This window comes from Ooceraea biroi, chromosome 7, assembly GCF_003672135.1.
Source record: "Ooceraea biroi isolate clonal line C1 chromosome 7, Obir_v5.4, whole genome shotgun sequence".
Lineage (NCBI taxonomy): Eukaryota > Metazoa > Arthropoda > Insecta > Hymenoptera > Formicidae > Ooceraea > Ooceraea biroi.
The window spans coordinates 14,488,931-14,515,481 of NC_039512.1; the positions used below are offsets into that span (position 1 = coordinate 14,488,931).

The 26,551-nt window shown below is 43.0% G+C and overlaps 5 protein-coding genes across 10 annotated transcripts in view; 2 read left to right on the plus strand and 3 right to left on the minus strand.

Annotated features, from left to right (window-relative positions):
* The window catches only part of LOC105287563 (adenylosuccinate lyase), a 17,943-nt gene extending 12,572 nt beyond the window's left edge, over positions 1–5,371 (minus strand). Inside the window, exon 1 of the mRNA XM_011353176.3 lies at positions 5,130–5,371. Coding sequence (XP_011351478.1) covers positions 5,130–5,285 — 156 coding nt within the window. The 5' untranslated portion in view covers positions 5,286–5,371. The remainder of the gene's footprint in view (positions 1–5,129) is intronic.
* Positions 325–2,365, plus strand: LOC105287531. Of its 2 annotated transcripts, XM_011353127.3 has the most exons (7): positions 325–496; positions 629–997; positions 1,120–1,212; positions 1,297–1,372; positions 1,452–1,517; positions 1,630–1,740; positions 1,829–2,365. In XM_011353127.3, the coding sequence occupies exons 1-7, from the start codon at positions 345–347 to the stop codon at positions 1,964–1,966; spliced, it is 1,005 nt and encodes a 334-aa protein (XP_011351429.1). In that variant the 5' UTR covers positions 325–344; the 3' UTR covers positions 1,967–2,365. The 2 variants fall into 2 exon arrangements, with proteins under 2 accessions (XP_011351429.1, XP_011351422.1); XM_011353120.3 differs by having other exon boundaries at positions 1,630–2,365.
* On the minus strand, positions 2,289–7,522 carry LOC105287522. Its single transcript, XM_011353111.3, has 4 exons — positions 6,982–7,522; positions 6,029–6,504; positions 5,728–5,928; positions 2,289–4,130 (listed from the first exon to the last, which is right to left on the minus strand). Exons 1-4 carry the CDS (start codon positions 7,181–7,183, stop codon positions 2,970–2,972), a joined length of 2,040 nt encoding a protein of 679 aa, XP_011351413.1. The 5' UTR covers positions 7,184–7,522; the 3' UTR covers positions 2,289–2,969.
* Positions 7,523–8,170: 648 nt separating this feature from the next.
* Positions 8,171–13,326, plus strand: LOC105287596. 5 transcript variants are annotated; one of them, XM_011353239.3, is made up of 7 exons: positions 8,171–8,257; positions 8,939–9,089; positions 9,443–9,569; positions 9,667–9,764; positions 10,950–11,169; positions 11,305–11,809; positions 12,280–12,586. In XM_011353239.3, the coding sequence occupies exons 2-7, from the start codon at positions 9,051–9,053 to the stop codon at positions 12,584–12,586; spliced, it is 1,296 nt and encodes a 431-aa protein (XP_011351541.1). In that variant the 5' UTR covers positions 8,171–8,257; positions 8,939–9,050. The 5 variants fall into 5 exon arrangements, with proteins under 5 accessions (XP_011351541.1, XP_011351534.1, XP_011351548.1 ...); XM_011353232.3 differs by having other exon boundaries at positions 8,178–8,329; positions 8,828–9,089; XM_011353246.3 differs by having other exon boundaries at positions 8,179–8,329; positions 12,319–13,326.
* Positions 13,143–26,551, minus strand: part of LOC105287585 (unconventional myosin-XV) — a 33,440-nt gene continuing 20,031 nt past the window's right edge. Inside the window, exons 22-33 of the mRNA XM_026971230.1 lie at positions 26,180–26,464; positions 25,887–26,098; positions 25,581–25,776; positions 24,517–25,498; positions 24,147–24,389; positions 16,449–16,819; positions 15,614–15,917; positions 14,874–15,454; positions 14,580–14,712; positions 14,293–14,497; positions 14,033–14,169; positions 13,143–13,959 (exon numbers count right to left, since the gene is read on the minus strand). Coding sequence (XP_026827031.1) covers positions 13,729–13,959; positions 14,033–14,169; positions 14,293–14,497; positions 14,580–14,712; positions 14,874–15,454; positions 15,614–15,917; positions 16,449–16,819; positions 24,147–24,389; positions 24,517–25,498; positions 25,581–25,776; positions 25,887–26,098; positions 26,180–26,464 — 3,880 coding nt within the window. The 3' untranslated portion in view covers positions 13,143–13,728. The remainder of the gene's footprint in view (positions 13,960–14,032; positions 14,170–14,292; positions 14,498–14,579; positions 14,713–14,873; positions 15,455–15,613; positions 15,918–16,448; positions 16,820–24,146; positions 24,390–24,516; positions 25,499–25,580; positions 25,777–25,886; positions 26,099–26,179; positions 26,465–26,551) is intronic.

The window sequence follows — 26,551 nt, forward strand, 5'->3', positions numbered from 1 at the left end:
ACGAGAGGGACACAGCAGCATCAATCGCAGCAGGTGGTACCAGAACATAGGACAAAATGGGTGTCTCAGATGTTGCAGCCGAAAACGAGTGAGGCAACACAGCAGGTTGCGAGTAAATCTGATGTTATATCGATTATATCAAAATCGCAATCCTTTGCCAGGATCGGGAGTTTGGTACAGAAGAGAATTCCCTCGTGGTTTTGAAGGAAAGTGAGCTCACTTTTCTTGAGCCAGTTCTTAGCCTCCCTTCAAGTATCTCCAAAATATGTATCCTGTAAAATATGTATATGTACTCCTGATTCTGGATCTCATAATTGAATATAATATTGCTGTATGATTTGTAAATGAGAATTGTCTTTAAAGGATCTGTGCATCGGGTCGTCAGCGACGACAGTACACCGAGAATCACCGGATTTGCAGAGACCGTCGTGAAGCTCACCCTCGCCAAGGCCGATGTGAAATCAAAGAAGAAAACAGATGCCAGTGGAACCCTTGCGTACGTGCCGCAAATATAACAAATATAACAATTTCTGAAAGTTATTACGTGAAGATTATTCCATAAACTTTTGGAATTAAAAACAAATAGTAATTGTTTCATTTAAAAATTGGAGACTTTAATTAATCTTAGCTTAACGCAAAACACGATGAAGACAGACGCGAGGTCGATATTCAAAGAGGATACGAAAGATATAATCACGAGATTTTCGAAAGACGGCAAATCGAAATCTAAATTAAGCGTCGGTTCTGCAGAGAAGAGTTCATCGGTCTCGGGAGAGGAAGCAACCCCAGTGCAGAAGAAAACTTGTACGGATGGGAAACTGCTTGCGGATAGCAAGTACACCACAAGAGAAAAATCAATTAAAAAATATAATAACGTTAAAAGAAGCAAAGGTGGAGGAGAAGGAGATAGAATTTATCAGCGATTTACACGTACGATGTTTCGAGAAGACACTACCGACGTAGAAGAGTTATTGGGACGTTCCGTGACCACGCAAGTGTACGTGCTCCATTTTACGACGATACAATAATCGATTCAGTTGCGTAAATACATTGCTAAATCGACTTATAAAATTGCACTAACAAAGAAAAGTGAGTAATTCAATGTGATAATGATTTTAGAAGCCCGAAATTGATAATGTCACCATCCAGCAGGACAAAACCGAAAACGTCCTTGCACTTGAAGACGAACAAAGTGGATCCTGTCGACGATGCGTAAGTAAATATTTTATTCCTCTAATAAATAAATTGTGAACGTATCACTATCTCAGCACTTATAAATCTTGTTTAATTGCTTAGAAACATATCCGAAGAAAATCGCGTCTCCGAAGAAGTAACATCAGGGATCACGCACGCTACTGGGACTGTTCAAGAAGTATGAGATTCATTCATCTTATTAAATTATTCTGGACAATAAATTTTAACAATATTCATCTGGCTCATTCGTATTCCAGATCGAACTCGCCGAATCGTCGGATCCAGTTGAGCAACAGAATGCCTGTCGATGCGAGTCACGAAAGGTAACTTCCACAATAGTGGCAGTGTATCAGAATTTCATCGCATTCCAATCATATCATGAAAAATTTTATTTCTTATCATATGTATATATTACTATATAATCATATATTTTAGAGTTCAAAATCCGCTTCAAACAATTCCAAACGCTATGTTACACTCTTCATGTCCAATTTAAGGGACACATATTACTGCGAGTTCTGTCGTCCGTACAAGTGCAGCGAATCGGTAGGTTTTGTATTTTCTAAGCAGTCACATGTGTTTATTTGCAACAGAACAAACAAAACTGTCAATTTAATTTTCTTTATTGTTTTAGATATCAAAAAGTTTCGATATAGCGGAACTGAAAAAGCTACGGTGTGCTTCGTGTAAATTCTCTTTTTACGAGCGATGCAGTGATGTTTGCTCGATATGTCTCAAGCAACGAAAACGCGCGACTCCTTCGTTCAAGTAACATATCGTAATTACAGATCTGACAGATTCATATTAATAAGATACATATCATGTAAATCATAATCGATAAAAAATTGATCTCGGTTGATTCATCCAAAATGTATTCCTTATAATAATAATCGTCATTAGGAACAGCGATAAGGAATACATAGTATATCTATTGTCACGTAAACATGCTAGAGAAATAGCGTTGATTGTTAACTGTAACTTAATGTAACATAATACTGTCGGAAGAACATGATTCGTACTCTGTAATATTCCTTGATACACATGATATTAATCTTCTTGTAATCTGCTGTAATTCTATAATATAATATTATTTATTGTTATATCCTATTGTTGTATCCTCATATATGTTTTATACTCTTAATATATAGCCTGATATGGAACAATCTGGAAGTGATCAAAGAATCTTTTTTTTCTCGTTCGAAACTCTTAATGATAATAAAAATGTAACGATAAAAATCAAAGATCTCTTTAAAAAACGTGTGATTACTCAAGTGAAATACTTAAATATAGTCCATTTTCTTAAATAAATGTAGTGAGATACGTTAACACACGTTCGCAGAAACTTAATCCGATATATAAATCCGCAGTCTCGAAAAAACAAGCGAGCTGCGACCACGTAGATCGTCAAAAAATACACACATGCAAACGAGTATACGCGAGTTAAAAAATTATCGTTACATTGATACTTATACTTGTTTGTTATAAAATAATAAACATGTATTCTAAAATGTAAAGCAAATGAATTATTAATCAAAGGAACTGCAATAAGTTTAGCAAGATTTATGTTAAAAAGATCATTATGATATCTATATGTAATCTTTGGCGGCAACGTTAATAGAAATAAAAAAAAAAAAGTAAACTATATCTTAACGATTGCAGTTGATGCAAGAAAAGAACATAAAAATGCCATCTTTGGTATTTAAAAGTCGCAATCTCCTACGTAAAATTTCAAAAGAGGAAAAGAAAAAAAAAAGAGAAATAAATAACTCTTAAAATTACAACCGACGATTGTTCGTCTGCTTCAAGATTGGTCTCATACGCTTTTCTCTGTCGCTGCTCGCCATGTTTTTAAATGTCGTGTAACACGATGTCGTCTCAACGTTTTTCGATATATTACTTAACGTGTAGATTGGTGTAAAATTTACCATAGTAAAGTTCGGTGCGTAACTTTGAGCGTAGCTCGGCGGAATAAAGTTGGACACGGACGATAGCCCGGTGTTGTTTTCCACTTTCGCGGCAATTCCCTCGAATTGGAATCCGCAGTCGTCGCGTTTGCCAACGATGAAACCATGGCTATCCGTCGCGACGGAGTCGTGCGTATCAGTCCGGCCGTTGCCCCAACGTAACCGATAATCGCAATTGGAATATAAGGGCGCACGCAGCTCATTGTCGTGAGCATGATTAACGAGCAAAGATTGCGAGCAGTTTACCGTGTTGTTCGAGTACAGATAAGTCGGAGAGTGCAGTAACATGTAGCACGGTGCTAGCTGGTCCTGAAGAGGTGGAGCTTGAAACTGAGCGGTGTCAACAGCTTCCGGTCGATCTTGCTCACCCGTTTTGTCAAAGGGATCATTGAAATAGGAGCAGGAATAATCCGAAATACCGGATTTGTTCGGGTACTGGTATCCACCGAAGGAAGAAGTCTTTGGCGGCCAATATTTCGTCTTGTTGCCCCAATTGTTGGACGGTGATTCCGTTAGCACTTTGTCCGACGATTCATAATCCTCGAAGCTACCAGGATCCGTAGGCGACAGCGAAGAAACCAGATTGGAATTCCATATATCGAAGTTGCGGAAACTCTCGGTGTTGGTGTCTTCTTTCTTTTTGCGATATCTGTCGGACGGTTCCAAGTTGTCGTTGATATCCGTGATCACTTTGTTGTCAGAAGAGTCCGATAATGAATAATCATCCAGCGTGGCCGACATGTTCAGCATAGTGGCGTAACGGGTGCTGTTGCTGTTACGCGTGAATGGCAATGTGGATTTGGCTTCGCCGTTGTCGTTGTTGAATGGACAGATTGGTCCGATTTGCTTCCGCGAATGCTTAAAATCGTCCTGCATTGAGGATGATGACGGGGAACCGGTCTTCTTAGACTGCACGTACTTTCGAGTTATCTGCACCTCACCTTTATCGTTCACCATGCCACGATCTTCATACTGACAATACCAAAGATGCAATTCACAGAAAAGAAATTAGATTTAATCAAGAAAATAACATAGATTTGATTACACCGATGTTGATTGGCTAAGCAATTAGAACTTAAAATTCGAATCTTGTGTTGCTCGAATCTTTTGCTTAAATTTAAAGATACGTTGATTTTATCGGTGCAATCTGACGATGTGAATAATAATCATCAGAATATGAAGAGAATATTTAAACAGAAATAATTTTTATACTTGAAGATTGTGAAACATGACTCTTTTCTTCATTTAAAAAATGTGAACGCGAATAATGAACTAATGCCATAATGGAATATTATATAATGCAATTCAGTATTTCATTTAGACATTAATCAGCTGAGAATTGTAAACCCTTCGATGAGTTTCATCGAATTTTCAGAAACTGTTGTCGACTAATTGTCGTCATTAAATTCGGATACGCTTTATTAGATTTCTTAGATTATAACTGCAACTATAGCTTCCTTTTACGATTTAAAGTTGCAGCCTTCTGCGCTGAAGATATACTACGACGACCTTTGTGGACCTAGATAACATGTTTTCGAAATGTTGTGAAATTGATAAGATGTGGCAATATAACGCGTTAAAAATAATCTTCTCGCGGAGCTTATTGCAGCACATTTGTTTGCGCAGATGAGTGGTATTTTTCAGATATATTGAAATTCTTCAAAAAAAGAGATCTAGTCTCTCCTTTTAAGAAATGAAGAATCCACTTTTATATAACTTATGTTACTTATGTTAGTTGTACTTGAATTTTCATTAATCGCAAAATGACGTATCTGGATTAGATATAAACGTAATTTTAATCGTCTTGACACATCGATACACAGTACAAATATACTCGATTTTACATATTCCTTACAAGAGCTCAAACGTAAGATTCAGATTACTGTTGTTTTTGTGAAACGATGAGAGCTAAGAACATAAACAAACACACCGGTAAGATCACCGGTGCCGTTATTGCGTCAGGACACGTACCATTTCAGCCTTAGCCAAGTAGATCCAGAGTTTGCGCCACGTACTGAATTTATTTTGGTCACTGAAATTGTACTGCATCTCCTTGGAAGCATACCGGGTCGATAAAGGGCTGCGATAGTCGTGATATTCACTATCCGGCATCTTCGAAGCACTCATTGTTGAAAGATTTCGAGCAAACGACCCACTGGACGACACGACCGCGTGAACCGAACTACGTAACTACGATCAGCTGACGCCGAGCCGGAATCATCGATTAAAACCGTAGAAGCGCCTCGTGGTGGGAGACGCTCGAGACTACATCAAATGAGCCGCCTCCGGCTCTGTCGATGATCCAGAAACGAGTCAATTTGGCAACGAACAGCTGGATGTTACTATGCAACATAGCAGCAACGCAGACAACCGTTCAGCTACGAGTCTCTTAGCTCATTCATCTAATTCTTTTAGTTTTTTGCTCATTGAATTTTATCGGTTTACAATTCTCAGCCAAATATTTGCATCGAGTGAATGCTAGTAACGTAGGCGTTCCAATATGACATGTAATTCAACAGAAACGATGTATCGAACAAAATAGCCAAGTTCAGGACAACTTTCTGCTTACCACGTTCGAAGGATTCCAATCGATTCGCGCCCATTCAACGTGCACTTCATTACACTTGAACAGTCGTTCAGGTCGCAATTTTCTTCTCGCCAAGGCTGCGTTGCGGTGCGACTTGAAGGAAACTATAGCATAAGCTGCGTCATGATTTAGAAATCGATAAATGGACACGTACTCGATATCCCATGCTGACGCGTACATCACCTGGACGCGTAACAGAGAACAAGAAAATAATTGAAAATTGAAGAATATCATAAATGTAGAAAATCGAACATGAGAAAAGTGAAGAGACGGAGAAACTCACCCTGATGACCTCCTCCGATTCGATCTGCCACGGCAGAGGACCAATGTAAAGCTTGCACTTATTCACGCTTGCCAGGACTCTTATCTTCTTGCCAGGCAAGATCTCGTACTGATCCAGCTGGGCGATGGCACGTGCCGCGTCTTGCGGATTCGTGTACATGATGAAGCAGTAACCCCTCGTCAGCTCGGCCATGTCCACCATCAGCCGGATCTGGAAGACCTCGCCGACCGTGTTGAACAGCGGATACAGAGTGTCCTCGAAGATCGTCTTCGGGATCCGGCCGACGAAGATCTCGCACTCGATGCCGGGCGTCGGGCCGCTCCATCGGATCGGCTGGATGCTGAGGATCCGCTGGCCGTTGATCTGGGTGGAAGCTAGCTTGTACTCGTGCAGGAGCCGAAGAACATTCTTGTGCGTCTGCAGCTGTCGGCGTAACGAGGGAGACATGAGCGACGTCTTCGGATTACACTCGGCTCCTGTAAAGGATATCGAAGCAACAAACATTAAGTAAATATATTTATCGTTCGATTTTTCCGAAATCAATTTTATTGCGAAAAATTTGCGTCTCTCTTTAATGTACGACACGCGAATCTCCCACGTTCGTCACACGACGCACGATACGGCAATGCTAAACACCGCGTCATCGTATCCATGGAGAAACATTGTTCGAGACCAACAAGTTGGTGCACGCTCGCGATAGTATCTCGAAATGCACGTCTCCGCTTGATCGAATTAATAAAAACTATTTCGTAAAAGAGAAGAAACAGCTACAACACAATTCTTAAACAAGGATTGTACTTCAAATGGATTATACGTTAACTTACGTATACATGTATCTTACCGAAAGTACTTCCGCGACACTTGTAACGTCACCGGTCACACGTACGTCTCCCGAGTCAATGTCTCGGCCGATAGAATCAGTGAAAAAAAAGAACAAAGCATTTTCAGCTCACCATTGTCAGAATTCTCCGTCTCCAGTAGCGTCTCTTGTTCCACGTTGCCCATCTTATCTTCATTATTGCTGGCGGAATACGAGCAGAATTCCTCGCTTTTCGCATCCTTCATCCTCGCGATCACGTATTTTTCTTCTTTTTTCTCTCTGTTTCTTCTGCGATTATTAGCTCGGCGGCTCCCCCCTGATTTATTGCTCTGCATCTCAGTACGCAGTTCCGATCGATACAACGCCGATTGACAGAACGATCTCACTCATAGATCCAAATATAATATATATGTATATACGTGATGTGTACACGCGTATATTTACTAACGTGCAATATACATTATATACACATATATGTATGTTTTTCTACGTTGCGGGTTTTGCGATAGAGATCGATCGATCGACGACGAAGCGCGAGGAACCGATGACACTGATCCTCTCGCGAAGAAGAACGGTGAAATTATGCGTACGTCTATCGAAGAAGAACGATCGAATTTGGATGTGTAGGATTGGCGGACACCTTAGCGTGGAAGGGATAGGTCTTCCCTCGTCTCTCTTCTTGCACGTGCGACATTTCGCTGTCAGGCCGAACGCGCGGTGAATGCCGGCTTGGTTTTCATCTGTTAATCATCCGTGGAGTTTATAGCCCGCCGTGCTTGGCGGCATGCGATTGATCTTACCGCACACTACCGCCGCGGAAATTCTATTGACAACACCGCACGTGGCCGCGCTATTATTGATTATCGTTGTTTTCCGCGTAATTAAAATTATACACGTTTTATTGATGATGATTTTTATCGTACTTTTATATTTTGCCAGAGAAATTAATTTTCCACGGAAATTTTAACAATATCTGTTACGTTAAAAAGTTTGTTGCTAAAATTTATGAGAAAATATCCAGAAGTAAAATTTTTATTACAAATTGTCGGGGATGTTCTCTCCGAGGCATTCAAGTCGCTTTCTTCCGTTTCTCAGGAGTGTAGAATCCGAGAAATCGGAGACACCAGCGAAGTTTAGCGCATTGCGAACGGGTTCAAGGTACGAGAAGCGCGACTATAGCTTCTCCGTGACACATATCCGCAGGTTCGCATCGTCCTGCGCCATTGCACCGTGTGATAATAGCATTGTTACTTGTCAGTCGCATGCAGACAGTTCTTATTACATGACACACGGTGCCCCGCCAACCTGAGTAACTTTAGCTTCGTTAGGTATACCTCTTCAGTCGTCGTCCGGGCGCGTCGCGGCGCGAAGCCTCGTTTGCGATTCCGTTGCATCGTCACTCTTGGCAGGTGATAACGTTTCCATTATCGAGTGGTCGCTGGAGTACTTTGCTTGAGCTTGGCGAGCTCGTTCAAACTAACGTAAATTTATTATTTATTTTAAGAAAGCATTCACGGATGCACTATTTATAGATCAGTTTTAGACGAAATGAGATAATGCGCTGCATTGTATTTTCAAGCACAGCATCGGCTGTTATTGATTTATTAATTATATTAATTTATACCTCTAAAAAAATCAATTTTTAGAGAAAAATAATATGTTTGCGTATGATTCTCTTTAATTTAAAATAATACAGTTTGAACGGATCGATGTAATTGAGAAATTTATGTTATAAAAATAGTTTATATAAATATTGCTTATTTTCATTAAAACTTTCTGCAAACGTGCGGACTATACATTACCCGATACTCTAAAACTTAGTTTTGCATACAAAAGATATGTATAATTAATAGAAAGTATTATTTTTTAATTTTTGCTTTTGCATCGTAAGTTTATCGTAGCAGGATTTTAAAACGAAATTATATATACGCGCAACGAGAGTTTGTTGCACAAAGTTTCTCTTGTCCTGTTTCGAGCAGGATATAGTTTTCTGCTTCGGGGCTAAGAATATGTGTCATAGACGTGACAAAGACTAATTACTGACGTGAATAGTGGTGTTTCAAAAGCAAATGAAAACGGTTTGTTAATAGCCTGAGAAATCACGTAATGCTTCGCCGAAAAGAGACGACACTTGCGCAAACGGCTGCTTGTTCTCCAATTCTCTAGTTGTTCACTTGGCATCGCATTCTTAGTTATCGCATCATGTGGAACCGCAAAGTGTTCATCCGAATAATCGAAGTGGTGCGTATATAAAATAATATCATCCCCTTGCATCCTTTTCTAAGTTATTACAAAAAGTATTATTACAAGAATTCCAAATTAATAACTTTGAATTTAAGCTCGATTCTCTATTTCTTCTTGTTTTATTTTTAATAACGAGAACAATGAAGCGACCAGGCTCAATTGCAGCACTTTTAGCTTTAGAAAATGAGAATAACTTTAATAATACATTCAATTCACCATAGCAAGCTATTATGGTAACGCTTGATTTGACATTACGTGATGATGGAAGGATGCCAATTGTTAGCACAAGACATTTTTTAGGCACAAGCCTAAGTAGCTCAAATTTACGGGAAGAATTTGTCGTATTGCAGCTCCTATGCGTCGCTTGCGTCGTCGCGCTTAGGGTGACGGACGACGAGAGTCGGAGGGTGTTTCACTATCTGAGAAGTCGCAGCAGGGAGTGGTCGTTGCTGAACAACGTGACATGGGGCAGCATAGGTACTCATGACTCACCCACGCAGACTGAGTCTCCTGGTTGTGTCAGGAGTCATGCTACTTCATGCTACTCATTTCCCTTATTTCTACGTATTTCTAGGTGCTGCTCTTGCAACGGCAACCTGCGGCGGATACATCATCATAACGACCGGTCTCCTGATCGCCGCGGCTACCCAGGAACTTCGCGGCCGCAAGACGGTAATTGCTTTCTTTTTCTCATGCGGAGAGGAACGCGGCGCCGCAGCGTTTCGTAACACCGCCGATACGTCAACTGGAACCGTGGTAGCGTGATAGAGACACACCACAATGGGCTCTCGAGATCACGCGAAGAGATTAAAAAAAACAACAATAATTCATACGGAATCGCGTAGCGTATTTTTCAAAGCTAACGTTGCTTCAGTTAGAGTTGCTTTCTCAGATTTGTCGATGCATTTCTGTCTCTAGAAAAAAAAAGAACGTTGACTTGAAGTTTGAACTTTCCCGGAGACGAGATTTCTCTCATGCACGCGTATCCATATCCAGCGTCTGTCAAACTAAGAGAAGCATCTTGTCAGCAAAAACAACTTGCTCCACTTCTTCTTGCGAGAAGTTGCGTTGAGGTATCCGCGCGTTGAACAGTCTACAGAGCGACGTGATGGCGGGAGTAGAAGTTGTTTCGTCGACGCATCGAGATTTCTGTCAGGCGTTCTTAATTTATTCCGAGGTTGGTCACAAGAGAGTGAAAATATACCGCATTAATCTTGGCGGGATACCGCTAGCCGTGAGAAAATCGGTAGCACAACGCGAAGGCGTATCGTTGAGGGGCCAAGGATACGAATGTGCCGCCGTATACACGTAATCGCGGCCTTGGTATCTCAATCAAGACACGTAACGTAACTCATTTAATGACTCACAACTGAGGCTGGGCTGATTTTAAACGAACTGCATAATGTCTACGTTTCCTGTATTCTTGTGTCAATGCTTCTAGGAATCCATAAGATCTCCTATTAAAAAGAGATAATGTATGAGCGGCTCCATAGCGAGGTGTGTCTCCTCTGGAGACTCTTACGCTTTTGAATGAATAGAGGCGCTTCAGGTCTGCTACAAAGACTACTTAGATTAAAGGATGTTGATTAAGAAAGATTTAAAAGACTCTGATGAAAAATTCTGAGAAATAAGTTTGCTGGAAAACGATTCTCGTGCTGAACGCGAACAGTCTCGAGTCTGTAATAACGACTTACATATCGTGTTGATTATTGTCACAAGGTCTTACTCCGTCTAAAGGTTGTGGTGTAAATTTCCATACATAATCAATCGGTTGTGCAAAGCGTAAATAGATCGTATCGATATATAGCTCACGCAGATGTAACGAGTATAGTTATATCAAGCCTGATTAAAATTCAGGAATTTTTCCTGCTCGGACTGGGTGTGATCCTCTTCGGGATAGTCGGCGCCTTGTCGCTCGCATCTCTCGACAGCGTTCCTGAGGATTTAGTCGATAATGCCGCCGTTTTGGGAGCGCTATGCCTGGTGACGGCGTTGGTGTTCATCGGGGACTTGCTAATGAGTCCACCTCGCCAGAAGGACAAACAGGACGAAGCGCGAATTCTTGAGAAAGACTTGGGTAAGATCATCGAAATCTTAAAATTTAGAAGAATGATTTTACCGATTTTGCTGTAGATGATTGTACTGTAAAACAACAAGCTTATAAATAAAATTAATTAATACACATTCTAAAAAATGGCATGTCTCAAACTAGCCAAACGCCAGGTAACTCCAGTGGTGACCACCGAGGACGCGAAATCAAAGTCAAAGCCAAGCGTAGTGGTGAAGCTTCCCGAGGAAGAAGACGGTCGCGTGAATGACGTTTTCCAGAAGGCGGACGATCGTCGGTCTCCTACAAGATCGCAGCAGGAAGAGATTCATCCGCGGGATTCATCCCGAGACGATCGGAGGCCGCGCGGCGATCAGGAACCGAGAGAATACACGCAAAATTTTGAGAACGGCCGTGTTCTCCGTGACTCGCAGAGATACCGGGACGATACACCGCGATCGAGCGCATACGATCCGGATCGCAGGATCGATGACTCCAGGATAATGTACAAGAGTCGGGACATTTACCAGCGGCCGATCGATGAGATCGACACGCCGCGGTTTCCCACGGAATTCGAAAAGAGAGATCCAATGTTCGCGAAAATCGTCAATCCGAGCGTGAGGATCATGAAAGTTGAGCGAGACGTCGAAGAGGAACTGGACAACTACAGGTGATTTGTCGAGTCCAGATTGCATCGGAACTCATCGCGTTCTTGCTGCGGAAATTTCATTTAAGCATCGGCAATGCGTTCGTTCAAACATTTTGGATTGTTTGCCAGAATTATTATCATACAAATGAGAATTATACTCTTTCCTAATTAATCAAAACTAATTATAATTAATGAATGAATTCGACATCAACGAGATCGATATATATTTATATTTGCATTTTGTATATTTCCTTTTTAATTTTGCATATTTTGTATTTTTCATTCTCATTTGTCAATGTTCACTATATATAGTTAAGAAAAAAAAGATGAATATTAAAAACATATCAAATTAATATGTCATAAAGTCATTTATGCGGATATGAATTGCAAGAATTACTCGCACGAATTCCTCGTTTTCGATCTTAGAATCCAAGATGCGTGACGCATATAAGTGCCGACACTTAAATATAATTTCGTTTGAACGCGAGCAGATATTCAGACAACAGCCAGTATGACAACGTGCCCGTTAGGATGCGTGGCCCGTCGTCTGGGATCTTGAAGGGCTATCGTGACGTGTCCTTCAATGCACCTCCTCCACCTAAAGACTATCGCTCCAGAGGACGAGAAAGATCCAAGGATGAGATCGAGATGCTGGAGGAATACTTGGGCGCACTGAGAACCACCGGGACGCAGACTGCACCATCGTCGCCGACCGATCCAGGATACGTTCGACATACTGCAAGTAATTGGCCGCAGGACGCTAAATCGAGACCTAGTCCTGACCACACTAGGGTTTAATCCTTTCACGAGTAACGAGCGTTCTTGGTCTTTAATCGAATAAAAACATAAGTTTTCGCTCGTGTAAAATTAAACCTCTTCAAACGTTTCTCGATTTCTTTTAACTAAAGAAACGAAACGTTTCTTTAATTTTGTAATATTTTACTGTTTGCATTTATGTGATTATTTATCACAGTTTTTTTTCTATAAATAATTTAAAATCCGTGAAAGGATTAAAGGTATTAACGTTCAGACTTATTAACATGTACCAGATGCATGTGCCACGAGTAAGGTTTCGTACTTAAGTAATAGTTGTAACAAAGTGAACAAAATTTCTTATACATATAAAGACAGGATATCTATCACAGGATTGCAACGACTTTGAAATTGACAAGTATTTCAACAGGTTTTACATGTTATTAATTTCTGTATTTATCGTTCTAAAAGCATTTACTTTGCAAAAGCCTGTGATAATCAAGTTAAAAATAGGCAGGAAACGAAAATACATCTTTTTATACGTACAAATTTTAATATAAAGTTAATATCTTCACATTTCTCTTTCTCTCTTTCTCTCTCGTACTCCTATATGCATACATACAATTATTATTAATAATCTTTTGATGATAACATATAATCGATGCGTGGTTAGTCCTTCCGTTCACTCATCAAGACGTATGTTAATATTACCGCCACGATGGATGTAATCTCTATTTCTTCTTTTTTTAATGAAATCTTTAATATAAATAAATGCTATACAAGTCCATCGTTTCGACTTAATATGGACGGCTTAGATACTTGAGCATCCGTTTTTTCACGATCCTTCCTTCCAGCGAATCCTAAGAATATCCCTGACAACAGATTAGCAGTATCGTCATCAGTCATGACTCGGACCAGCGCATTCGAGCGAATCTACCCTACTTGGTACCCTATATAGCTTAAATGTTAAGGTTGGTACCTTCTCCTACAAATTATATCAAGGACAGTATTGTACGTAACGTAAATCAGGCTTTCCCTTGTTTTCCCTCGTTCCCTTGTTACATTCGCAGCCCCTCTACATTACAGTACATTAGTCCAAGACTTGATCTAGTCACGGACCTGCAGATTGCGAATAATCCGCATCGGATATCGGTCGCGAAGGAAGGACTTCGCGTAACGAAGAAGCTTTATCTCATGCCGAGACCGATGCCGGCACCCTGCGTGTTGGACGCCCTTTGCTCCATGGTGATGTATTGCCTGATTAAACGGGAGATCTCGTGAGCCTGTTCCGTTTGCAGTCTGGTGATACGCTGCTGCATCAGGTTGCCGCACTTCATGTCAAGGTAGAGCGTGCCCTCCTCAGATTTGACCTTCCTCGTGGAGATCACCTCGGAGTAGGGATAATGATACAGTGTTTCCTGAACATGAATTAAGATACATTAATAAAATGGTTTTACTTTTTGCGAGAGGCACCTTGAAGAGGATACTTACATGCGTGATCAGATCTATAAAGTGCACTCCGTGCCGATTGAGAGCGAGAATATGATCGGCGCCTTTTTCCTTGCCCTCAGGTACCCTCTTTACCGCGAAGAAACTCGAGCCGAAAAGTGGCCACTTGGACAATATTTCTAAAACAAGAGAACATATGTATATCCCCTAAACTTTTACAGTTTAAGTCTTTACAGAAAAATAAATTTTGCGTGGAGACAAGAATTTTCTAACAGCACTTATTTGAATCGCGTTCGACTCACCGAGCACTTGCGCCTTGCAGGCGGCTGCCGAGGAGTGCTGAACGTTGTTCCAGGCTTGCTGAACCATGTTGGACCACTGTTGCGGTCTGGGTTCCCTCAAGCTAAGCGCTGGTTTCGGCAATAGATATTTAATTTCCTTCGTTGCGGGCTCGTGCGTCATGTCGGCTGCTCTGTGCAGCAGCGCCGCTATTTGCGCCATGTCATACTACAAATGTGCACGTCATTAATTAATCATTTATCATTCCGGTGAAATTCTCTTGAGCAGACTTAGTACTTTCGGTACTTACTATTACTTCTTGAGGTAAGTGTTCTCCAGGCAGAACCAGCAGAAGTCCTTCCAGATAATCGGGAGCGATTTGGTTGAAGACGACTTCTATGTACAATGCCGCGTCCAGTCGCAGTGGATAATACCAAACGGACCTGAAAAGATTTTTTAGAAATATCGTTTTCAAGTATTGTTGCATATTCAGTTCACTAGAAATCATTCTACACGTTTACAATTATGTGTCTTGCAATTATCGTTGCATTATTTTTATTTTTATTTTTAGCTATATTTATAGTAACAGAAGACTTCGCCGTACCTGCAGAATATTAAATAGAACACTTGATGGTTCTTTTGCAGCTCCGTGGTTACGTCCAAGACGTACTCGTCCCTGGCTAATGGCATGGTGAACGCGTCGCCGTCAACGATGCAGTACAACGAGAACTCGTCCATCTCATGGGGATTTCTCACAAAGATGACGTTGCACATCTCCTCAATAACATCCTGGACTACGGTGGTACATTTGGTGTTAATGACCCTCTCGGTGCCGCCGGGCAACCGGTAGATCTGCCGTTTTGCATTCCTGCCCGCGCTAATCGCCATGATCTCCTCCACGCTAGGCACGTTCTTACGCCCGCCGTATTTCACGGTCTTCCTGAGATTCTGCAAGCAGACCATCGCGGTACCATGGTAGGCGCGGCGTTTGTCATACGCCGCTGTTTCAAGGTACTTGGTCAGGTAGGGCTTCAGGCCCTCGCTGCATGTGAAGTACGCGGCGATAATGCTGAAGATCCGCCAACCGCGTTGGCAGCTCTCCGGATTTGGACTCTTGTTATTGGTAGTCTGCTTCATTAACTGGCAGTATACCTCGTCGCGCAGCTGCTCGTACTTGTGACAGTGCTGCAAACGTCCGAAGATTTTAGGACAACGGTTTCATTGCGCGCGTTAGCATTCTGATATCAAGCGAGAAAGAACGCGACCATTCACGACGAATTCACGCTTCTAAAATGGAATAATGAAACTAGAAAGGATATTGTTAGTAACATTGTGTAATCTTACCATAAGGATGGTGTAGACGCACTTGACTTCGCTAGTATCAGGCGGCAATGGCTGGTCCCCCATGTACCTCATCAAACACAAGAAGCACTCCACGGCTAGAACGCTCAAGTCCGCGTCTAGCCTGAGCAGGCTCTGCTCGATGGGAACAGTCGAGTACTTGACCAGATCCACCTGTTCTTTCCAAGTCCACTCGGTACCGTCTTGCTGACCCTTGCCCTTCTTGTTCTTCTTCTTGCTCTTCAACGACTCGATCACTTTGAGAGACCCACTGATCGATCCGTCTGCGGTTTTCAGCATCTCGAATCTGTCGGACGCGCGTAGCCATTCGTTAATCTTCCTGTTTGTGTGCATCGCACGCGATAAACTGACTGCGGCTCCCGACGCGAACGCGGAGCGAGGAACGTTACGCGAAAAGGACATCATGGTGCACGTCGGGTCGATATCTTGCACCGACTGCGTTATGCTTTCTCAACACTGTACTCGCTTACGTAACACCGCCAATAGTTGCTTCGCTTAGTTAATTTCCATGCACTCGTCGGGTTCGTGCTCTTGGTACCAACCGGATTTTAGAAAGGAACAATCTCATTTTGATTATACCCTTCTCCCTATCACTCTCTCTCTCCTTCCTCTGGCAATTTTTTCAAAATTTTGTACGTTTAGCATTAAACATCTTTGCACACCGTATGCACTTTTCTTTATACTTTCTAATAATAGATAATCTCAAGACAAACTTTTTTTTAATTTCTTCAATATATTCTAAGGCAACATGAAGGCATACAATATTCAACTTCTCTTAAAGGAAATGTTTTAACGGTTCAAAAATAGTTTTACTCACTTTTCTGTGCTTTGGCGGAAGTTTAGCATGGCATACTGCAACAACGAGTGCTTGCCGTCGTTGACGACCGGTCTGCTTTCGTAGATATTCTCTTCCTGGAGTCTGACATTATCGTCCGGCTGTCGCCATTCTTGGGTCGGGCTTAATCGCTGGTTTTGCAGGTTTTTCTGATGGTTCGCTTGGTTGACGGCCGACACGTGGTTGGGCACACGACCAATCGCTACGTGATTCTCATGTTCGGAGATTACGTGATTGGAATGATTGTGAGATTGGATGTGATTCACGTGATTTGCCTGCGATTGAATTGTCTTTGTGATCTGGGATACGTGATTTTCGTGATGGTTTATCTTCTGAAGAGGCTTCTGATCGGTCTGTGGATAAAACAAATAATTTTCTTTGATTTATACAAGAATTACACATTGATAGAGATTTACATACGGTAAATTCTCTATAAAAAATTTGATTTATTATGCTGACGCACGCACGTAATCTCGTAATAAATTCATATAATAACATTCACTTTTTTACGTGCATTACGTTTTGCTTGGTTCACGTTTATATTTAATGCTAATGATGAATTCTTTTATAAAACCCATGATCATTCTTTAACATTGCTCGAGCTGCATGAATATCGCGAAAAGCGATCGCGAATTCATTTTCCGCGCTTCTCTATTTCTTCGTTTCCGTGCCGCTTGCATTTCCTCCCTTTCCCCGATGCTATCGCGCGATTTGAAACATCGATCTCAGCACGCAAGAAAACGGGTTTTCCCCCGCCCGTCGAGTACCGCAACCTCTTGCAGGAATGCGGCATGATAGGACCATCAGGTGTTGGCGTTTCTTCTCTTTACTTCGCCATAAAGAAACCAAGAGGAAGAAAGCGCGCGTGACGCGTAAATTAGCGGCGGCTTCCGAGCTGCGCGCGATTTCTCGAGCGCTGCTGCCGCCATCCTGCCAGCCGGATATCAACATCTTGGCAAAAGAAGCGAGAAGGCGCCAGAGAAAGAAAAGAAGAAGAAGAAAGACCGGACACTCGTTTACTCGCGTTGATTACGACAAGATTTTCCGCGGAAAGTAGGTAATTACATCCTTACATCTTGAAAACGTTGACGACTACAGCCTCGTCTCGCGAGGCGAGATCATCGGTATCTCAGGATTGGCAGAAAGGCGGGATCAGAATGCGCGAGTGAGATAAGTAGACGTCGACCCTGACCCACATAATCGTTAACGCACCGAGACGCAACGTAAGACATGGATGCGGTTGCTGCGCATTCATGCAACCATATTGCGACAGATAACAAGCACAACGGTCTAACGATTTCCGCAGCGGCTGCGGCTATTATTGAGGCATAACTGTGACGTGAAGAAGTGTGAATGATGTAAATGCAGGTGCAAAGAGAGACGAACGTTGTGCGCAGTTCGCGTTCTATTTGGCTAAATTTATCTCAAGTCGGAAGGCTTGTAAAACGCTCGGATTCCTAGATTCACCGATAGCGATCAAACTGACGAGTGAAATTACGACCTGGTAGCCCTTGGCTTTCTCGTCTAGCTTCCTCAGAGTCTCCTGGATGGTATCCATCGTCTTATCGCTCGTCCTCTCGTCAATCTGCGTCTCGTCACTGTCGTTGCACGTCGTCCCTGCATCAGTCTGTGTCCTCAGATTCTCCTCGAATCTCTTTAGGATTTCCCGTACGCTCAGTTTGCTCCCGTCCGCGTTTTCCTCGGCGATGGTCTCCATCGTTGCCGTTTTGCGTTCACCGTTAGCTCGTATGATGATCTGCTCGCTCTCGTAGCACTCGCGACTCGCGTCATTCGGCTTTGATTGCTCTTCCTTCTGTTGAATCGACTTCTTCTCTCGAGCGTTCTTCAAGGCTGCCGCATTTGTCGAGTTTCTCAACTCGCATCCTTCCTCGATTCTCAGTTGCTCGATAGTCGGCTGACGATCGCTCACCCGCACGACTGGATGCAAGAAGGATCTCTGATCTAACTTGGACATGTCTATCCTAGGAATGTTTTCGTAGTCGAATTTCTGGCCGAAGGGTTCCTTCCTGAAGGGCTCTTGTCTGATATTTTTATTTATGTCCAAGTGATCGGGCTCTGCCTTTCTCTTTTCTTTGCAATCTTTTGTAAAGAACTTGATGAAGTTGCTTCTCCTCCCCTTGGATGCCTTGTCGAGGTGAGAAGCTTGCTCCAAGAACGCTCCGGAATCATCGGTGTGTCCATATTCATCGCTGCTCATTTCAGATTCGGACGATTTCATCAAAAGACTGTCAGGAGAATTGGTTTTGCGATCGTCGTCGGAAAAATTCCTCGTTTCCTGTCTGCCTATGAAATGACCCCTCTTCCGGTACGCCAGCTTTGAGTCTTGGTTTTCGTAATGTCTCCAGTAGCCCTCGTCCAGCCGACTCGGGGGACCCTCGGGTGTCGCTCTGCGTTCTCTCATATCTTTCCGAGAATCTGAATTGTCTTTCCGCGTGATATCGCCGGATTCGAACTTGCGCAGAAATTCAGAGCGGTGTACGATCCGTTGCACGTTGCTGAAGGTTTTCTGCTCGTATCTATGAAGTTCATTCTCCGAGGACTCGGAGTAGTCGGTGAACTGGTTCAGGATATCCGGACGGTGTTTCTGTCGACGTCGCAACGTCGTCGGCAGCTCGGCCCAGTTGCTGATAAGTCGCCTGGAGAACACTCCTTCCGTGTCGGACACTTCTCTCTCCATAATGATAGCGTTAAGTGATACTTGGGAATCTTTAATGTAAGGCATGTGTCGGTTTCTCGAGGAAAAAAGATCCTTTCGTTTGGAGCGTCACGTGTTCTCCAATAAATTTGTGATGGAGAGTTCAATACTGATTAATTTCGATGGAGTAAAATCGTGGAACGTGCAATCATCATGTTCGCAGTACAACTGCAGTTTGCGTTGGCGCTCGTTGGTGCCGTTTAGCTGGCAAACTTCACGGACTTTTCCTAATTCCGAACAATCGTAATTTCACTCGGATCTTCCGAGGGATGTAGATCACGGATGAAGGACCGTACGCGGAACATCGTGAGAACCGCCAGGAAGAAGACTCTCGTGGGACTCTCGTCGAACAATGCACACTTTTAATTATAATTATCTCGCACCAACAAACTCTCCCCTGCCGCCGCGAGTGAGAAAGCTCTTCATGCTTTCGTGATATCGTCGCGGCGGTCGTCACGCGACTAGAATTATTGGTGTCGATTTTCGCTCATGATAAAACTTCATTTTCGAATTCCACCTCTAATTCAGTACGTTCAGCAAGTCCTCAGTCACTCGACAAAGACGGTGTTGCCAGATAACGATAATGAAATAATGGGACGTTCACTGATGGACTACTGCCAGCTCGATACTTGTTGAAACTTAACTGCGAAGAGAGAGCAAGAGTGGACGGTCGATCATGATTTTGCTTACGTAAATGCGAGACCCTTTGACCTTACTCGCACAAGATCATTAGCGATTGTACGATTGCCGTCCCGTTCGTCATTACATGACAAACACTGTCGTTTTTACGTTGCCATTTTTATGCCAAGTGTGAAAGGCGCATCTCATTCGCGTGACAGAATAATGGCCGTTGATTATTTATACATTCAAGCGGAGAGCTACAAATTAGCAATCCACATGCTTATTATTATATTAACTTTGTCCGACGATTGTGATTTACAATTGTGACGTCACGTTGCGCGTTTGCACGACGTTTCACGTTTTTCGACGCTTGTGAACAACACTTGTTTCACCATCCACACTTTTGCAAAATGTCCTTGCTTCCAGAGAGAGAAGTAATATATTTCGTGCAGGCACTAAAATTTATACTTTGAACTGCCAATTAGTGGAAAATCTATAACAAATAATCTTCTTCCAGGCAGGTTTGTTCTTCAAGATTGCGACTCTGTACGTTACCTCAAAATGAATACCATACGCTTTGCCTGATGCTTCTCGCTTAATTACTGAAGTCTCCTTCAAAAAGAGAAGGCCGCGGCGAGGTGCCAATTGTCTTCTCTCGACAATCTCGATTTAGATAACAAAGAAGAGCGATTATTTTTTCACAGGCAATTAAACCAACGCACTTTATCTTCGAGCGTCTGTTCAAGTCTGTTCGCCAAGGTATGGCAATCGCGGCGCGTAGTTGCAGCAAGCTGCACCGCACGGCACGACAGCAGTCGATGAACTGAAGAGCCACGGCCGCAAGGCTTCCGATAGGTACCACCGTTCCCTGCTGCCGGCTGTATTCTGTTAGCCGGTGCCCCTTCGGAAGACGAATATCTGGGTCGGACACCCCACCAGGTCGGTGTCTTTGTGGTATGCGTGGCGTACGCTACATGGAAAATCATGCTGTGCTCTTAGTGGAGAGGTGCTCTTTACACCACTCGATCTTGTTCGATCGGAACGTACGTTCTCGATCGTCGAATGAGATATCGAAGGAATCGAGTTGCCACAGAGGTGTCTTCGTGGCTTGAATAGGCGGGGATCCCGCGAGAGAGGTTGCGACTTCAGTTGTTGAATGAATATGCGCCGGCCGTTTTGTCTTCCATCAGTAGAGCGAAATTGAAGAAATGCTGATGAAGTGAAAACTGTTGCGAACATATATACAGGTCGTCCCAGATTCATCGCACCTGCTTTTATTTGCCTTTCTCGGCGCTTGTTAATATTCAACGTTAAGCGGTGCTGTAATTAACTCTCGCAGTGGACGTTGAACCAGTTTAACATATTGTACGAAAAATAATATATTCATATATTTATTTATACTGATAAAGCCGCTTTCGCAAAGAGTCCTCGATTCATAATTTATTCAATAGCTGACGTCTCTCGATATTTTTTTGAGAGATTATCTTTCTAGAGTAGCAGAAGACTTCTGGAAGAACATCTTTTGTAGAGTGATTTTACGCGTCGACAATGTGCGCGGCAATGAAATAGAAATCGGAACCGGAAGAGGGAGGAAAGAGTCGGAAGCGATAGCTCATTACTGGATTATATTGTGAATCGCGGCTCAATGGGAACCATCTGCAAAATCTTGAGTCCCACGATTACCGTGCGTTGTACGATTTCAGTTTTCCCGTGCTCTTGTCTACTGAAGGAGCAGAATTTTCGAAGCCCTGCGGGAACAAGTTTCGGAGTTCACACAGCGATGCACACGGCACACCTGCCTCTACCGGAAGCGACCGATTACCTGTAGAACCCTTAAAACCCTTCAGTCCTTATGTAGTACACAGCATCGTTATGTAGTAGCTCGGCATATACTTGAGCTTTCCGATGTGTGTGTTTAAAATACTTCAATTCCAATATATATTTATATTTTATAATTGCATAATATTTATGTACAGATACACAGATTTGAGTTTTCGTATTTGTATGCATATGTATATATAGATATAATTATCTGTTTCAAAATCTCAAAGATAAAATCTAAGTATTAACATTTATGCTAGCGTATTAACACGCTTTGCACGAAAGAATTCAGGTCACAAAATGAACCTTGAAATTTAAATGAAGCGACACTCGCGAATTTGTGAAGACTCCATTTATCGTTGCCGAGAAACTCCGAGCCGATTTCCGTCCTTGGAGAAACTTGCCGGCACTTTCTCACTCTGTGTTCTTCCCGCAGCTCGTTTCTACGGAGCAACATTTTTCTTGCGAGGTTCGAGGAACGAAATATTTTCCGCAATCCAGATCGCTCGTGGAACTTTTTGCCCGGAGTCAGGGAAGCCGGTTGTGCGACAGCGAATGCGGGGAAAGCTCTTTTCGATTTTCTATTCCTGTACTCTTGCGTTCCGCAAATCCAGCCGCTGAAATGTCAATGCATGGGAATGCACGCCGCGCGCCAGTCAGTGAAATTGAAATTCTTGCGCGCTTGCGACACGAAGCTAGTATATTATCATCGTGAAGGTAAAACGTCGCGCGGAATGTTTTCAAGTTTCCGGGTTATTAAGGGTTGTAAGAAGCCGGAGTGGCGAAGGGCGCGAAAGGGAATTTGGGCCAACGCGGCGGAAAAAGATAATGAGCACCGTTTCGCATTAGCAATTCAAACCACTTCCGGTGTTCGCGTAGCGTGAGGAGCAAACTGCCGCCTCTCCGAGTTACTTGAACTCGGAATCGCTCGAAAGAGATCCAAATATCCGTGTTCCTTTTCTTATCGAACTATTTCTTACGCGTGAAGCGAGACGCGCGCGAAGAAATGAAGTAAATACGCCAGTTAACGAGCGTTTCAAGAACTCTCAAGATACTTTTCAAGAGGTATCAAACAGCACATTAATTTTCAAGTGTTCCTCATTTTACGTGAAAACCAATTAATCTTCGTAACGAGAAAGCGATAATAGAACAATAAACCGCCAGTTTTTTTGTACGCGGAAGTTTCTCTTGGGAGATGCATGCAGCAATGTGATCAACTAAATCGGCTTTCTAAGATATTTGATCTACGTATGGCCGATGATTCCACTTAGCAATACGATGTTTTTATGAGCACTGAATCGCGTATTTTTACAAACGGCACGGCGCGCCGCATTCCTCCATTCCGATCCTTTGACATCATTTCATCGACTGTCGATGCCACGAAGGAACATTCGCTCATCCTACAATATCGCGAGGAATCTTGCAGACATTGGCGATTACGCGACTCATTTCTTTTACCGTTACATAATCCACAATGGAATTCGAAATTGCGCATGTGTGGCTTGTCAACATTTCTACAACAATTACCTCGATAAAGTGAGATTTATTGTTATCATTATATTTCATTCTTCCTTTTCTCAAAAATGTCGGACCGTTACAAAAGTTCGCGATTTAATGAGATCTTTTAATTGCTGTATTGTACAGTTTGGTGTTCTCTTTCAGAATATTCTCTTTTGCTCCGAACAACGATCGATTTGTCTGTTCGGGAGAAGGTACGTCACGCTGAACGATCCGCTCCTTGAATCGCGTGTGGCGACGATGCATGCAGGTGTATCTGATGAACATGCATAGCTCGTGTTATGAGAAATCCGATCTCCCCGTTTGCACAAGACTCCCCTCTCTCACTCTCTTTCTTTCTTCTGCTTCCTCTTTTTCTTTCTCTGCTTCTCTTTTCGTTATTTTTTCGTATTCTTAATTATTCATCAGCGAGATGCTTCAATGCTGAGGAAGGCGTTTTGAAAATACTTCAAAAATACACATATTTTGACGGTATCAATGCGACAAAAGTTGAGAGAATTAAATCTAAACAGAAATCTAAAGAGAAACTTAAAGCAAGTAAAATTTCTCAGAAATAAAAATCTTTCTTTACTTTTAAAATCGTGAAGACAAAAGTACCAATGAGAGGAAGCACACGAAAGCAACATTGTTGCATTAAGAGACCGACACAATTGCGCAACTTCAATTAAAAATAAAAGGAAGAATATATAGAAAATACTTAGATGGAGGAATGGAAGTATCGAGTGCGGCGTCGGTAATGGATCGCTGACTCCGGCGGCGGAAAAGGAGAGAGATAAAGAGTGAACAAGAAAAAAAAGAGAGACGAAGGAGGAGGCATTGGCCAGCATATATGACCATTCACTGGAAACAATTTGCACTAGGCGTTGTCCGCGGTTGCCTCGTTACAGGTTGCGGGGCGTACGCCGTTATAATTTCCGTGCCGACCATCGCTAATTGGTCGTGGACGAGCGCATGCAGTGGTTCAACTGGCCGTGAATGAATGAGACAGAGCTTTTCGGACTCACCAGCTTGACGTATCTGCTGATCATCTCCGCTAGTTGCGGGGCCCGGTTCGTGTGGAAGGGCAACCTCACGCCTGACGCAATCTGCAGCACGCAGATACCCGTCCTCGAGGAATTCACGGAGACGATGTCCTCCAGCGGCAGAGTCTCCAAGATGATCAGGTCACCGTTAGGCGTGCGCTTGATCAAACGAAGCCCGTGGTGCGACACTGCGACGTGTTGCGTTTCCGGATGCTGCGGACCGATCTGCGACAAAACCGCGAAAATGGAATAATTTTCCGATCATTTCATTTTCTTACAATCAGTAATTTGAAACGTAAAAATATAACTGATTTATTATCTTGGATGTTAAGGGAAGCAGAAGTGAGCTTACCGATACGGGGAATATCCTAGCGAAATACAACGGCCATTGCTTCGCCATATCGACAATGTTCTTCTTAATCGTGATCTTGTGTTGCGTGCTTTGGAGATTGTCCAGCGTGACGCCATAATTATCCAGCATCTTCAGCATGTTCTGTCGGTCCTCCTTGGTGATCCTGATGCTGGAGGTCGCTAACACGTCGTACGCAACCTGGCAGAATACTAGGTGCAACGCCAAGGGGCTGTTCAGCGTCTCGTTAGGAGCAAAGACCTCTTTTTTCACCCTCAGCGTCCACGTGACTCTATTATACGTGAAATGCGCGTTGGAAGTTTGTGGATAGAGCTTGGTGTTCACCATTTCCTGGACCTTCTCGATTTCTGGCTTGTCTGCCGGCGGTAATAGCGGTTTGAGAAATTCTGGCCACTCTTCGATCTCAATCCTTTCCATCTTGTCGGTGCGATGAGTCGAGGCTACGCTTGATCGCCTGTCCATATCTTGATCCAGTTTGTTGAAGCTCTGTCGCGCAACGGTGAAGGAGTCCCTCGTGTTCGGAATGACGCCAAAATCCCGCGGCGATGGCATCCCGAAACTGTCTCGTGATTTCGGAGATACGTCCCGAGTCATGCCGAACGGGTCACGCTTGCCGTTTGATCCATCAAATGCGTACTTGGAGTCGAAGAGATCGGAGTTTAGATCGCGGCGTGAGTCAAAGTCGGAGTTGCGGTCACGCATTGAGCTCGCCAGATCGGTGCTGTCCTTTCCATAGAAATCTTTCGATTTGCCGTCTTGAACGCGAATCTTCTCAAAGTCGTTTCGATAGTCGTGTCCGTCCCGCAAATGCTGCTGCGAAGCAAATATGTCCCGACTTTGGCTGAACATTTGGTTCTTCGGGAAATGATCGAAGGTCTCGGAGTCAGGAGACATGCGGAAGGAGTCACGAGTCTTCGGCTCGATCGGCGCTGGTGGTGATCGCGGCTGAGGTACGCCGGATTGACTAGACACGAATAGATCATTAGTTAGAGAGAAAATTTCTTACATGGAAACTTGTTGGATATAGTTTGGTCGACTTTGCTTACCTGTTGCTGTATACGCTACCACCTCTTGGACTTGGTAGCTGCGGCGGCGTGATGGGTGGTGGTGGCGGTACAGGTCGTTCCATTCTCTCAATTTGCGTCCTCACCACCTGAGCTTGCGTCATCATGTCGGTCGTACCTTTGGAAGTAATGCTTTGCGTGTCATCCACAGTGGAAGCATAATCATCCCATCTACCACCTTAAAATTTGTACGATTTTTCCATTAATACACGTACCTTTATATTCAGTCTCGATTATTATAATTTTCTAATCATAATCTTCTAATGTGTAAAAAGAAAATTTAATTACCCAATTGCTGCTCTAACAGGAGCTTCCTATTATCCTCCAACCGTTTAACTTTCCCATCTTCTCGTGGAAGAGCTGGCTTCTCAACCGTTTTCGTAGATCTCACGCTGTGATTTGCCGTTACCTTTTCCAATCTTTGTCTCATTTCCGAACTGAGCTTCAGCTTTCCTATGCTTCCCGGCGACGGTCTCTGCGCGCCTACTTCCAAAGCCGATCTGCAAAGATATTTGGTAATTTGCATCGTTTCCTTTCTTACATATGATGCATAACACGGAGATAAATATAACAGCAATTACTTCGATTTCTTCTTTTTCTTTTCTCCTTCTTCTTTATATCCGTTCTCGTGTTTGGACGTAGCTGTTGATGGATGCGCAACCATGGATCGATCCTCATTGCTGACGATGTTTTCAATCTCAAATTCTTCCCACTCGACGCCACCTTCCGTTGTGGGTTCGCCATCGCCTTGATCGTACTCCTGATACTGTGGCGTTATCTTGCGTTGCTGATGTTGCTGACGCATCTTGAATTCTATATAACTGTCTTGTCCCTGGGTCTCATTCGAGTCACTGGGTGGTGGCCATCTGAGCAACAGATTGAAAATAATGATTAAAAAATAATGTTTTAATGATATGAAACATTCAAGTCTTTAGTATCAGAAAGTCTAACAA

Bases quoted from the DNA above. Each gene is read 5' to 3' on its own strand.
- LOC105287596 (XM_011353239.3), top strand. From the start codon at position 9,051: ATGTGGAACCGCAAAGTGTTCATCCGAATAATCGAAGTG. The intron at 9,570-9,666 runs GTACTCATGACT...ACGTATTTCTAG, and splicing joins CGTGACATGGGGCAGCATAG to GTGCTGCTCTTGCAACGGCA. The intron at 11,810-12,279 runs GTGATTTGTCGA...GAACGCGAGCAG, and splicing joins GAGGAACTGGACAACTACAG to ATATTCAGACAACAGCCAGT.
- LOC105287531 (XM_011353120.3), top strand. From the start codon at position 345: ATGAGAATTGTCTTTAAAGGATCTGTGCATCGGGTCGTCAGCGACGAC. The intron at 998-1,119 runs GTACGTGCTCCA...TAATGATTTTAG, and splicing joins CGTTCCGTGACCACGCAAGT to AAGCCCGAAATTGATAATGT. The intron at 1,373-1,451 runs GTATGAGATTCA...TTCGTATTCCAG, and splicing joins CTACTGGGACTGTTCAAGAA to ATCGAACTCGCCGAATCGTC.
- LOC105287522 (XM_011353111.3), bottom strand. From the start codon at position 7,183: ATGCAGAGCAATAAATCAGGGGGGAGCCGCCGAGCTAATAATCGCAGA. The intron at 6,505-6,981 runs GTGAGCTGAAAA...TATCCTTTACAG, and splicing joins GACGGAGAATTCTGACAATG to GAGCCGAGTGTAATCCGAAG. The intron at 4,131-5,727 runs GTAAGCAGAAAG...TGGTATTGTCAG, and splicing joins ATTGGAATCCTTCGAACGTG to TATGAAGATCGTGGCATGGT.